This window comes from Pteropus medius, unplaced genomic scaffold (assembly GCF_902729225.1).
Source record: "Pteropus medius unplaced genomic scaffold, Ma_sr-lr_union100, whole genome shotgun sequence".
Classification (NCBI taxonomy): domain Eukaryota; kingdom Metazoa; phylum Chordata; class Mammalia; order Chiroptera; family Pteropodidae; genus Pteropus; species Pteropus medius.
Genome location: NW_024351648.1, coordinates 1029390 through 1041707, shown reverse-complemented (window position 1 = coordinate 1041707; position 12318 = coordinate 1029390). Strand labels below are relative to the sequence as shown.

Genomic DNA, 12318 nt, shown 5'->3' with positions numbered 1-12318 from the left:
ACTTATACATTGCTGCTTGTTTTTAAACCCAAGTTTACTGGGTCCAGTCTCTAGAGGGAGAGAAAGACTAGGAAATTCCACTGCAGCCAAATTTAAAAATTAACGAGATGGTCTGAAAACTCCACAAGTGGTTTTGTGTTCTCCGAGAGTGATTCCAAACTGCTTGTGTGTTTGATTCACTGTCAGGATTTTCATTTTTGTTTCATTTACACAGGGATTTAAATGGTGAATAACAAGCGAGCAGAAATGCTGGCCACTGAGTATCAGGCTCTAAGGGCACAGCATCAACTATTAAATCTTAGCGCCAGCCATTACTGCATGAATAAAAAGGGACAAGTCGGACCTCAGCTGCAGCCAACATCATGTAACATCATTTAAGCTGTTTTTCACATTGGGCTTAATATATCAGATCACAGAATTTAGAAACCATGAAGGAAAAAGAAACTATTAGACCACAAATTAAATGCAATATCCCCCAAGGGGGAATGTAGCAGACACTGGACTAATTCTACACTTCTCCTTAGTCCAGAGGGCTAAATGTGCCTGGCGGTGAATAATTTTTCTATAAATCCTTAGCCTGACCCCGGCTGGCTAAATGAATCTTAGTAGAGGGTTGTGGTAACCCTGAGCTCACTCTCTGTGAGGTATGGCCCGAAACTAGCTGGTTAAAATAATTATCTGCCTCATATTTCTGCCGTAACTCACCCTCAGTGTTTCACATCCTTTATAAACGGTTTGTCAGTGTGAGCTTCAATTCTCCTTGTGTTAGAGTAAAAGACAGTTCGTATTTGATTTTGCGCTAAAAACTGTACGGCAGAGACAGCCTCTTAGCTCCCTAAATCATCTTCCAACTTGTCTGCATCTGTTGTGTCTTCTACACGGGAAAGCCCGAACTGCAACTATTCTTGGGTCTATTTTCAAAATCTTCCACTGATGTTTTTTTATTATGTGGCTTTTGGCAAGTGACTTCACTTTCAAGTACCCTCGTTCCCTCAATCCATAAAACATGGGAAATACTCCTGTCTGACAGTTATGTAAAACTAATTAATTACCATGGTTTGGAGACTATGGTTTTTGAAATAAAAACCACACCAAATTACTAAGATTAAAAAATAAATGGAATTTGGATCGGCGGAATAAGATGACTGATTTTTAAAGACAGCTAAAAATGCTATTACTTTTCTTCAAAACAAATCACTTTCAATACTTTAGCTTTTTTTTTATCATAGCAAAAAAACAGGAACACTAGAAGTCTATTTTTTGTGTAAATACTAACAAATAAGAAAAAGCAAACTATATAATTTTGAAAATATTTTTAGTTATCTTAAATATTGCAATCCAAATATTACATATATAACACTTTTATTTTTGTTGGATTTAGAAAACATTTAGTTATCCTTTCCCGCATTTTACAAAACAAAGTTTGCTTACTTATTTTCGAAATGGAAATAAATCATGCATTCAAATCTATTACTTAATAAGCTTTCTCTAGCTCTAGTTCCTGCATTAAAGTACACTAAGCAATCAAATACCCATGTTAATTGACTGCATCTGTACAATTATTTTGTTTTCTGGGATAATCCCAATATAGTTAAGAGGGTTAAAATAAATTACTTCTAGTCTTGTGAAATTTAGAGTGGGAAATATTTTTTCTCTTTTTTTTAAATTGACTTTTAAGGATACCGTCCTCCTTAAATTGACAGAACTTACCTTACTTTTATACCTCTGATCTCCCAGTTTTAACTGGACAAACATCTCTGTCATGTTTCCTCCTGAGACATTCTTTCCTTCCAACAAAGTTATGCTTATAATCCCGTTCCAGAGTTGGTTCTTTTTCAAGGAGTCTGAGAGTCGTAGGTGGCGTATCAAAGAGGACTAGGCAAAAAATAAAGATGACAGATCAACTTGCTGATAATTCTTGAGTGCGACCTTGGTAATCACAGGCATTCCAGCTTTCAATATTTGATTATGAAGAGCACTCCCTGCCTGGCGACAGTGTTATTATTCTTCATTGGTTGTGAAAACCTGCAATCACAGTTTATGCGATTTCCTTCTCAAGAGCTGAATGTGTAGCAATATAGGGAAGGATGAACGTGAGCACCATTTGCATTTGGCGCTGGCCTGTACTCCCCCCCAGAGCTCTCCTAGAAACACTTCGACTGGGCCTTTGGCTATTTTAATGGTAGGAAGGAAGAAAGGCATTCTGGGAAATAGAGCTATAGGAACAAAGCACTGCTTTGCAGGGAGACGAAATACCTCTGGGCATTTAGAAAGAATGGTTTTGAATGTATCCTCCGCGCTGGCATCTGTCCCCACTTCTCTTTATTCCTCGGGCTACTACTAAAAAGCTCACACGACTGTGAGGTCCACAGCTCCAGAAAGAGCCTGCCTGAGATCAGCCGGCCAGCCAGAGGAGCTCTGCGGACCTCGGGGGTGGAAAGGGTGTTATAAAGTGCACAGCACAGTTCCTGGAACCCAGCAGGGGCTCAGTAGCTGTTAACTTATTTTTTCCTTTTCTAAATTCTATAACTCATGTCCACTCACACACCCCTTAAACAGAATACAAAAAGAAAGGCAAACATCCCCTATTGTTAAATTATAAAGAGGACGAGCAGACTTTATTTTTCATTTCCACTTGTAAATTTCAAACACACAAAGATAGAGAGAATAGGGTAACAAATCTCCATGTGCTCGTTCACCAGATTCAACATTCGGCCAATCTTATTTCATCTATCCTTCAGCTGGTTTTTTGTTTTGTTTTTTTTTTCCTAGTTGAAATATCTAAAAGCAAAATCCATATTTGTTTCTATGTAAGTGCCATGCCATGATCATATTCAACAGAAGTCGTCATAATTCCCTAATATCGTTAAATACCCAGCACATGTTCACATCTCCCTGACAGTCTCAACAATATCTTTTTATGGTTAGTTTGTTTGACTGAGGATCCCAATACGAGCCACACATGCTGCATTTAGTTGGAGGAGTTCATTTACGTTCTCCACTCAATAAGTGAAATGGCACAAGCATAGACTGCTTTATTGGAAGGAGAAATAAATGGACTGAAGAATGTAAATGGCACCGAGCATCACAGTAAAGCAATGAATTTCCAACACTATATATTCATTCCTGTCACCTGCTCAATATATCTTTGAGATCGTTTAGACACCAATTTGCTTGGACACCAGTTAGTCACAATTCATCACATGAAACGGTACGTCAGTACCATATTAATTACATACCAGCTTATGTCATCCAATACACGTCACTCTGCCTCTCTGGGTAAACGATGCAGCAATGCCACACCAAGCGTTTGGCTGACCATTTCATAACTACCTTAAACACAATGCATTTAAAGAAATCTTTACTCCCAAACTGCACGCACACACACACAGGTTTGGAGTGAGCTGACACAGAGATGGGAGGGCAGATGAGAAAAAATTTAATTTTAAAGAGAAAAAAATAACCCTCTCCTGTGTAGAAGGTGAAAAATTCTTTCTCAACTTCCATTTACAGTTGGGTTGTGGATCTGATCTATTCCATAATGAAAGCTTATGAAGTAGTTAATGTTAAGCAATTTTGTATTTCAGAACAACACACACCGTCACATTACAGACGGACACACATATAAATACATATGTGCATCTGTATTTATACATCGAAATGCGTACATATAAATGTAGACACACTTAATACATTTTATAGCTTATTAAGCACACGGGCTGAACACTTCTATCTTTTAAAAGAAAATGAGATTTTGATTCATATGTCCTGCTGCAACTTCCTTTTTTGTTTTTTTCTTCTTAAAGTTTGACTTGCCAACCAACAAGCTAATGCATGACCTGTCCCATGGCCATGCTTCAAAGTTCCGACAGATATATTCCTCCCTAAACACTGAAACTATTTCAAAATCCTTTTGATAAAGAAGGAGTAATGTCCACAAGGGATCAAAGGGCATCCTACAGTCTGGCAAGTGCCTAAGAAAAATGGCAGTGCTTCCATGAAATATGCCCTAAAATAATTTTGCGGCTTGGTATGTCCTAATTTCAAATCGCGTGTTTATCTTGGAAAGGCTTCTATCTAACTTGTCCATAAAACGGCCCCACTTAGCTCTATGAGCTCTGTGAAAATGGAATCCAAAGCTGGTTATTAAGGGGGCCTAGAGATAGGTTCCATATGGCGGAACAGCATGGGAGGGCAAGGCTCAGGCCTCCGCCAGGCGCGGCTTGGCTGGGCCTCCCAATCTGTCCGTGGACACTCGCTGCATTACACCGTAACATCTGGATTATTGCTTGTAATGTCCCTGGGAAATATCCACTTCCCATCAAAGGCTTTATCTATCTCAGTCGGACTTTGAACATTTTAGTACTCAACGCACTCGTGTTTGATGTGACAGACTTGTTCTTTGCTGTCCAAGATTTTTTCCCCCCTTACTAAACGCAGGGCTAGGAAAAGAGCAGGATTTTTTTTTTTTTTGCACAGTTCACAGACTGAAAAGAACACAAGACCTTTATTCTACTTATTTCACCCTGAATGTCTCTGCAAAGCTCACTGTAAGGTTATACCCAGATAAAGTCGCATCTGCTCGCAGTGCATTCTGGGATATGTGTATGGGCTTTAAAGGAGTTTCTTAATTAATTTAACATTTCTCTTCCACCCTAGAGACTTGTGGTGAGGCTTCAGGGCACGGTCTGGCTGGGAGCAGCACCTGGGCCATCCCGTGCGAGCTCGGACGCAGAGCTGGGCTCTCGGAATCTTCTGTGCCCTTCAAATACTCCCTTCCTCCCCACAGTAAACAGACTGACTCCTCTGCACTCGCTCTTGTTAGCTCAATAGCTCAGGTTTTCATGTCTGTGCTGGAGCCTGTAAGTGAAATTTGTCATCTTAATGCAGCTTGGAATGTGAAAGGAGAAAAGGAAATGACCCATCAAAGGAGAAGCCCACCCCACCTGAGCTGAAACAAACAGGGAGAGATAGAGCAAAGTTTCTGGGTCCTGACCCTCATTTCTCAGCAGACATAACGGATAAAATATAGTACATCAGGGTTTTGTTATTCTTCTCCTTCTCCCAAAGGATCAGAACCTTTGACTATTTCTATGTTGATTCATTCATAGTCTCTCTCTCCCTCAGCCCACACCCCCAGCCATACCCACACTCATTCTTCTAAACAGAAAGAATGGTTTCCATTGGAAAGACACAAGTCAGTTATGAACAGTGAAAGCAAGGTGTGATATTTCACGTAGTAATACAAAGACTTTCATAAAAAGTAAACAGCTGCAAGATCGTGACAATCCCGCAAACAAGGAAGGCAGGCAAGGGAGGGGATGAGACTAGAAGAGCACGCCGGGCAGCTTCTGCCCTCAGGCACGGGATCCTCAGAAGGCCTGGAACTGCGGACAGACTCTCTAAACAGTGAGGAGACTGTCCTTCCCCGGACAGGGGAATGAATCCGTATGAAATGTGGGCAGCCCGGCCACGTGCATCGTATGAGGATCGTGGCCAAGGGGCATTCTGGGGAGACAGCGACGTGGACTCCAGTGTCCCACTGCCCTGGCATGACCGTAGAGGAAAACCCAGAGATGACAGACACGTCAGCTTGGTGTCTCCTACTTGTCCTGAGCCAGGGAGAGTGGCAGAGAGGTCATGAGGAAAGGAAGATTCTGAAAGCGGGGTACGCAGTCCCGAAGCTGGGGCCTCAGCCTGCGGTCATCAAAAGCAACATTACATTTAGCTCCGCTGTGGTCCAGGACTGATGGCGCTGACCGATATCATGGGGTACTTATGCAAAGTGTTCCCTTGCATTTTGTATTACAAAATACAAAAAAAAAAAAAAAAATCACAATTAAAAAGGGGGAGTTGAAAAAGTATTTTCACAAGATTTTTCTAGCAGGGCGTACCTACCAGTGCCAACTACTCTGTGGATACTTTCAATACCGTCCCGGTTCTGGAAGTATAATAGATATGCCGAGGTTGCCAAGGCATCTTATTTTAACCCTCATTCATTATTTTTCCCATGTCATTGTAAGAAATTACAATGTAGTCAGTGAAAATGAACGCATGGAAGAAATAAGCTTGTAAGTAAGTAAAATGAAGAATCAAACAAGACTGTAACTGTGTTGGCACTGCTTAGAGAAGGTAAGGAAGAACATTCGGCCCATAAAAGATTTCTCTGAAGCATTCGTTTTGAGCGTTTTCTACATGTAAAACCACTGCTTATTGTCAACAGCTTTTACAGTGGGATGTGACAAGGTCCATACATTCGTGCAGCAGGCTCCCCAGAAAACCTCCCACCAGGTAGCTTCTTTGTATCATCTGAGGAGGGGCCTGAAGGCATAAATTCTCCTAGAACTATACAAAACTCTTTGCGTAAGGATGTAAAGAAAGCCTCTTAAATTTCCCACGTGGACATGGACAGGGAAGATGAGATTTAAATTTGTAGACGAAAACTGGATCACGGTCCCAAGGATACGAATAATCTACATGTACAAAGATATTAGCTAGAAAAGTTTCATACCTGGTTTAATATTTTTTAATTATGAGGGAATGCCATCGCTCAATTTTTGCACTTAAAAAAAAATAAAAAATTAGGTTATGAGAAGATTTTTAAAAAATTGATAAAGTCTACAAATACCCAATGACTCTCAGGGTTCAGGACAAGGAAAATGCTTCTATTAAAACGTAAAGAAAAAAAAAAGAAAGGTCATGTGATAGAAGATTTTCTTTTTTTGCCCCGACCTCTAGGAAACTCAAGTTCAGTGTTGTGTTCATAGGCAACAGCAGTCATCGCCTAGTATTTCCGGATGCACATAAGTCATCCTGCTGGCCCACCCTTCTGCCCGTGTTTCTACGTCTCTTCTTCACTCAGCATACCCTGGCGCCACCCCATCTGGGACTGGGGCTACGGCGAAGCACGTGAGGCTCTTACTCTCGGGTTTCTGCAACGACAGGGCTGGCACCTGGGCCTGCGTGCCACCTTACGTTTGCACCCTGGGCACCCTAACTGCCTCGCCCTCATCCCGGCCCTACCGAAGGTTTGCTTTAGCAGTGCCGGCTCCTGGCCTACCGGGCCCGCTCTTCTTCCGTCTCTAGCTTTGTCTTCTACTCTTCCGAGCACCCCACTTTACACCTTAGTCTCACCAGTGATCCTCAAACAGGAATGTGCTTCAGAACCACCTGGAAGGCTTGCGAAAAGCGCTCTGGTTCAGGAGGTCTGAAGTTTGCATTTATAATCATTTTTAGGTGACATGGGTAGTGCTGTTTCAAGGGTCGCACTTTGAAAACCAAATTGTTTGGAGCTCAGTGATAAAACAGTTTGGAGCGCTCGCCACGTCCCACATTATCCTACAGTGCCACGTCTCGATTCACTTCCTCTCTTCCTCATTCAATAAGATTTACTCCAGTTTTTTACACCTGTCCTCGGCATTCAGGCCACCCGACCCAGCTTCAAGGACAGGATATGGGTCCAACTGTACCCTCTGAATACCTCTCGACCCTCACTGCCTTACCTGAGCATGACTGAGGCCCCCAAAAGTGAGGAAAGCCTCTAGAGCTCATTCTGCCCGAGATAATGCTGCCCTCGACTTCACGACAAGGCAGCAGAAATACTGGGGTTAAAGTAAACTCAGCAGTGAGCCTGTGCTGCTATACAGAGAGAGACAGACAGATAGACAGACAGACACAACAGACGTAAAGACTGACAAATAAATTAGATTAGATATATATAGATAGATAGTACAGGCAGATATGTGGACAGACAAATAAATTAGGTAGATTAGATTAGATATATAGACAGACAGAAACAGACAGGTATACAGATATATAGATATAGACACATATATGGCTGTTTGGGGTATGCAATTTTCCAATCCTTTGCATTTAAGAAAATAAGGTAAAAGGTGTTACTGTGGGTGAGTATGTGACTTAAGAATGTGTGAACATGACAAAACAAACAAACGAAAAGCAGCCTATTGATTGGGAAAGTGTTCCAGGCTCAACATCCTCCTTTCGGTCCCTCACATGGGCTGGACTCATGCAAGAGGCTCTCACCTGTACTACTTCCTGGCCCTACAAAGAAATAAGGGGTGTGGGATCAATTAGAGAAAGGGGTGCAGTGACAGAGGGCATTCCCTCAAAATTCTGGATTGTCTTCTTTCAATTTAAGAGTCACCACATTAAACTAGCTTTGTGGCAACGTACCTGCCAGGAGCTAAGTATGTTAAAAGCACACCGTGCTAGCCACCAGTCCAAACCCTTAGCAAAATAAAAATGCCTCTAAATATGCTGTCTGCCAAGTTCTGAAACCTGCGATGAGGTCTTAAGCGAACTAGTCTTTGCCAAGTATTCAGAAGCAAAATTGACATTGTCAAACTGTATGACTGGTCAAAAGCAAAAGCACACAGTGATTTGCTAAGACTTGCCAGCTTTCACTCATTTGGCCAGGCAGCTAACCCACAGAGTCGGTCACCCCGGGGACAGGAGGGGTCAGGACTGACAGGAGGTGCCACATCACCCCACGGCAAGAGAGCATGATCCACAAAACATTCGCCAAGACCCAACCAGCACCCTGTCACAGAAATCGACTGTGTGACGAGTCTGAGGTCAGCAGACTTTAAAAAGCCAAAGTGGAAACTCAAGCAGGAAACAGGACAGCCGTCGGGGTTCAAGGCCAACCTAAGCAGAACATTCCCACCAATTCCACCTTGTGAGGGGCTTGCTGCCTGCCCTAAGCCCTAAGCATCAGAGAGACAGAAACAGAGGGACAGACAAAGCAAAAGGAATAAGAGAGAAAGGGGAAAGAAGGGAGGGAGGGCATGAGCTAAACGCATGCAGAGCGCTCGCCACGTAATTCGGGATTCCCATGCAGTACTCACGCTTAAAAAGTGTCCCCCCGCCCCCCCCAAAAAAAGCCAAAAAAAAAAAAAGGCTTAGCCCTGTATTTTGTATTGGGATCTAACAGGAAAAGAAAAACATCCCAGGTATGGAAAAACAGAAGGCATCGCATTGAGACCTGTTCTCACAGGTGAGACCACAGAGGATACTATTAACTTCCATGCTAAATAGTAGCAGGTGTCTAATACTCTTTAGGTTGGGGGCGGGGCGGGGAGGGGAGGGTTACTCTTTTCCTGTCGAGATCCAGATAGTAAGTATTTAGGCTTACAGGCCATTAGGTCTCTATCCCATCTACTCTACTCTGCCACTGTCCACCAGAGACAATTTATACACAAATAGGCGAGCTGCGTTCCAATAAAACTTTACTTGCAAAAACAGACATAGGGCTGGATTTGGCCCTCAAGCTGAAGTTGAATGACCCCTGAGCTACAGAAACAAAATGAGTAAATACCGGGGTCAGGGTCGCCTGATAGATAGAAGCTGAAACCACAGCAGGTCTGGCTAATGGAAGATGCAAAATGCAGCCCATGTCTGAGACACCAGGTGAAACAGAGGGAAAGAAGAGATACGCCCTGGCTTCTTCCCTCTCTTATCACCTGGTATCCTGTCGATTCATTTCATTGTGGAAAGTCAGCTGGAGGGCAGCTGACAAGGGCACCTTGAAAAAGCAGCCTCTGCAATAACAGAGAGGAGTAGAAATCAAAGGATATGAAGCCAAACAAGCCAAAAACTGACACCACTCGTCAACTAAGTTCATACGGAAAAAAAAAAAATGTTACACTAGTAGAGGAAGTATCTCTTACCTTACATAGGTCCTGTCTCTTACCTCGATCACTGACATATAACTGCATAAAACCGTGAATCAAAAGAGGGGCTATCTAAGAATATACACTTATCTCAGTGCAAATTCATCTAAAGTAATGGAAGTCCATAACAAAAGGGGTACGTGCTCAGCCATAGCACTATACAGACCCAAATAATAGCAGGAGTGAGCGTGTGTGCGTGCACGTGTGTGTATGCATGTGTCCGTTGCCCGTGCAGATTTCTGAATACACTCAGTTATTCATCAGTTCAATTTTTATCATTACGTTTTCCCATAAGACCATTTGATGTAAAAGAATTATCTTCTGTTAATTTTCTATCTCTGTAACTGTTGGAACGTTTGAAAGAGACAAGTATCGGAAACATATCCATTCAGAGCAAAGACTATGCATATATAAAAAATATCCAAAAAGAACCAGTTATCTGATTCAGCCCTATTGAATCAAATTCTCAAAGCTCGTTATAAAATGCTCATCACATAAACAAAGGCTTTGGGATGAAACCTAGACCTAAATTTGAAGGCAATCTGTATCTATTTACTCTATTAAAATCAAGGTCAGTGTCATAACGGAACGATTTAGAAGAGAGTCTAAAAAGGCTGCTAATCTAGGCTCCTCTAGATGATGCAAAATTATAAACTTAAGGGTTTAAGAAGCAATTACCTAAATAAAGTAAAGTTATTTTAAGAATATGATTAAGGTGAAAAAGCCAATGGCATTTTATAGGTAACACATTACTTAGAACTGGCGAAATTTTAGATAGCCATAGCTACGAAATAATCTTCTTCATGTCAAATTTCTGCTATCTAATTTTTAAATATAATATAGAAATCCTAGAAAAAGAAGCTTATCGTTTAAAAATACCAAGATAGTTTGATCAGGGTATCTTAACAACTTTTACAGAGGGCTAATCACAGTGTCTATAGATTGTTTCACATGACTCATTTTCATAAGCCACATCAGAAGGCAACCCACTTGCCTCTCGAAAACTGCAAATTCTAATGAGTAGCAAAGAGTCAACCTAACAATTGAAATCCCTCACCAGTACATAAATTACATCTCTCACATAAGATCGTAAATAGCTTTCAACGAGCTCTGTCCAGCTAAGGTTTTATTAAACATAGGTACGAGGTTTGGGCATTTATTAAGTCTCTAAGCCTAGCGCACTGAAGTCCAAATTCTAGAAACTACCATGACAGGGAAGAAAGAAGACAACAGCTCAGTGGTCAGACACACTCTGCAATATAGATATAAACACTGCTCTCCAGGATCGTCTGTTCCTTTCATATTTTTGAGATCTTTATCCAGGCCGTCAGCATTTTTCCTCTCCCTCTTCATTCCTTTGGCCATTCTTCTATAACCTTTCCTGTCTTCCCTAGACTACAATATTCCCCAAGCTCACAATTTTTCTTTCCAGCCTTTATGTTCTTCCACAAACTGCCAGTGCTCTTCCACAGGCCAGAGCTCCCTAACTAAAGATGGTTATTGATGTACAGTACCAGTGTTTTAGTGCAGCAGCAGAATCAATAAAGGAGAAAATACTGCTTTGTCAGGCTTCACCAAAGCATGCTGGGAAACTTTACTGCTTCGGAGGGCTACAGCAACTCTTAACACAGGAGAGCGAGAGCTGGGCTCCCTTCCACGGTGAGAAGTGATGTTCTTCTACCCCCTAGTGACTAGAAAGGAATAAGACAAAAGCTGGGGGCGCTTTTGAGATAGACAGCTTCACGTTATTATTTATTGTCTCTTAATTGTATTTCGAAAAAGAACAGGAGTCTTGGAGACCAAGTGAACTGGGAGGACAACGGAATACCTGACACAGTTCTTTTCAAAACGTTCAAAATGCAAAGGATGTGCATTTTAGTAAGAGTCAGAACTTAGGTTTGGAAAGTTTGCCTTTCTTCCTAAATAGCTAGCGCTAGCCAGGTCACAAATCTCCGTCTCTCTTTTTCTCTCTCTTACACACACACACACACACACACACACACGCACGCACACGCACATGCACATACGTGCACACACGCACATGCTCTCTCTCTCTCTCACAAACTCACAAAATCTTTGTTTCAATCTCCTTATTTTACAGAGAAGTAAGCAACTGAAGCACAGCAGTGAGGTCAGAAACTAGAGCTGGTATATATTTGTGTACATGCGTGCATGTAAATAAATGCATAAACAGAGATTTCTGACACACACACACACACACACTCCCAAATACACACACACCACCATGCTGGTGATTTCTCCTTACAAAGTAGCCAAGCTGATGAATTATGTTATAATTTTTAAAGCTTTCTTTGTTTATTTTTACACTAATTTCAACATGCAGTCACTTGAGTTACAATGTGCTAATTTAATAACCTGACAATGATGCATTTCTACCTTGGTACACCTACATTTTTTACAAATTAGACAGTGAGGAATAATCATCTAAAAAATACTAACGATGTAAAAATAAAAATCACTGGTAATTCATGAAGAAATACTTAAAGAAACTCTCACCGAAAAAAGCAACAAATGGCTTTTTTGGAAGATATAAAATATATTTATAAAATATATGACATATTCCTTTCAATTAATCTTTTCATTGTCCTCACAACAGCATAGCTAG

The 12318-nt window shown here is 41.4% G+C and overlaps 1 protein-coding gene across 7 annotated transcripts in view; it reads right to left on the bottom strand.

The window, feature by feature from the left end:
- The window catches only part of MCTP2 (multiple C2 and transmembrane domain containing 2), a 161682-nt gene that overhangs the window by 83205 nt on the left and 66159 nt on the right, over positions 1-12318 (bottom strand). For 4 of the 7 annotated variants that reach the window (XM_039844054.1, XM_039844055.1, XM_039844056.1 and 1 more), the window contains one exon: positions 1711-1875. In XM_039844054.1, the coding sequence (XP_039699988.1) occupies positions 1711-1875 (165 nt within the window). Of the gene's footprint in view, positions 1-705; positions 1148-1710; positions 2191-2256; positions 2714-12318 lie in introns of those variants that run through there. The other 3 variants (XM_039844057.1, XM_039844059.1, XM_039844060.1) reach the window with 3 other exon arrangements.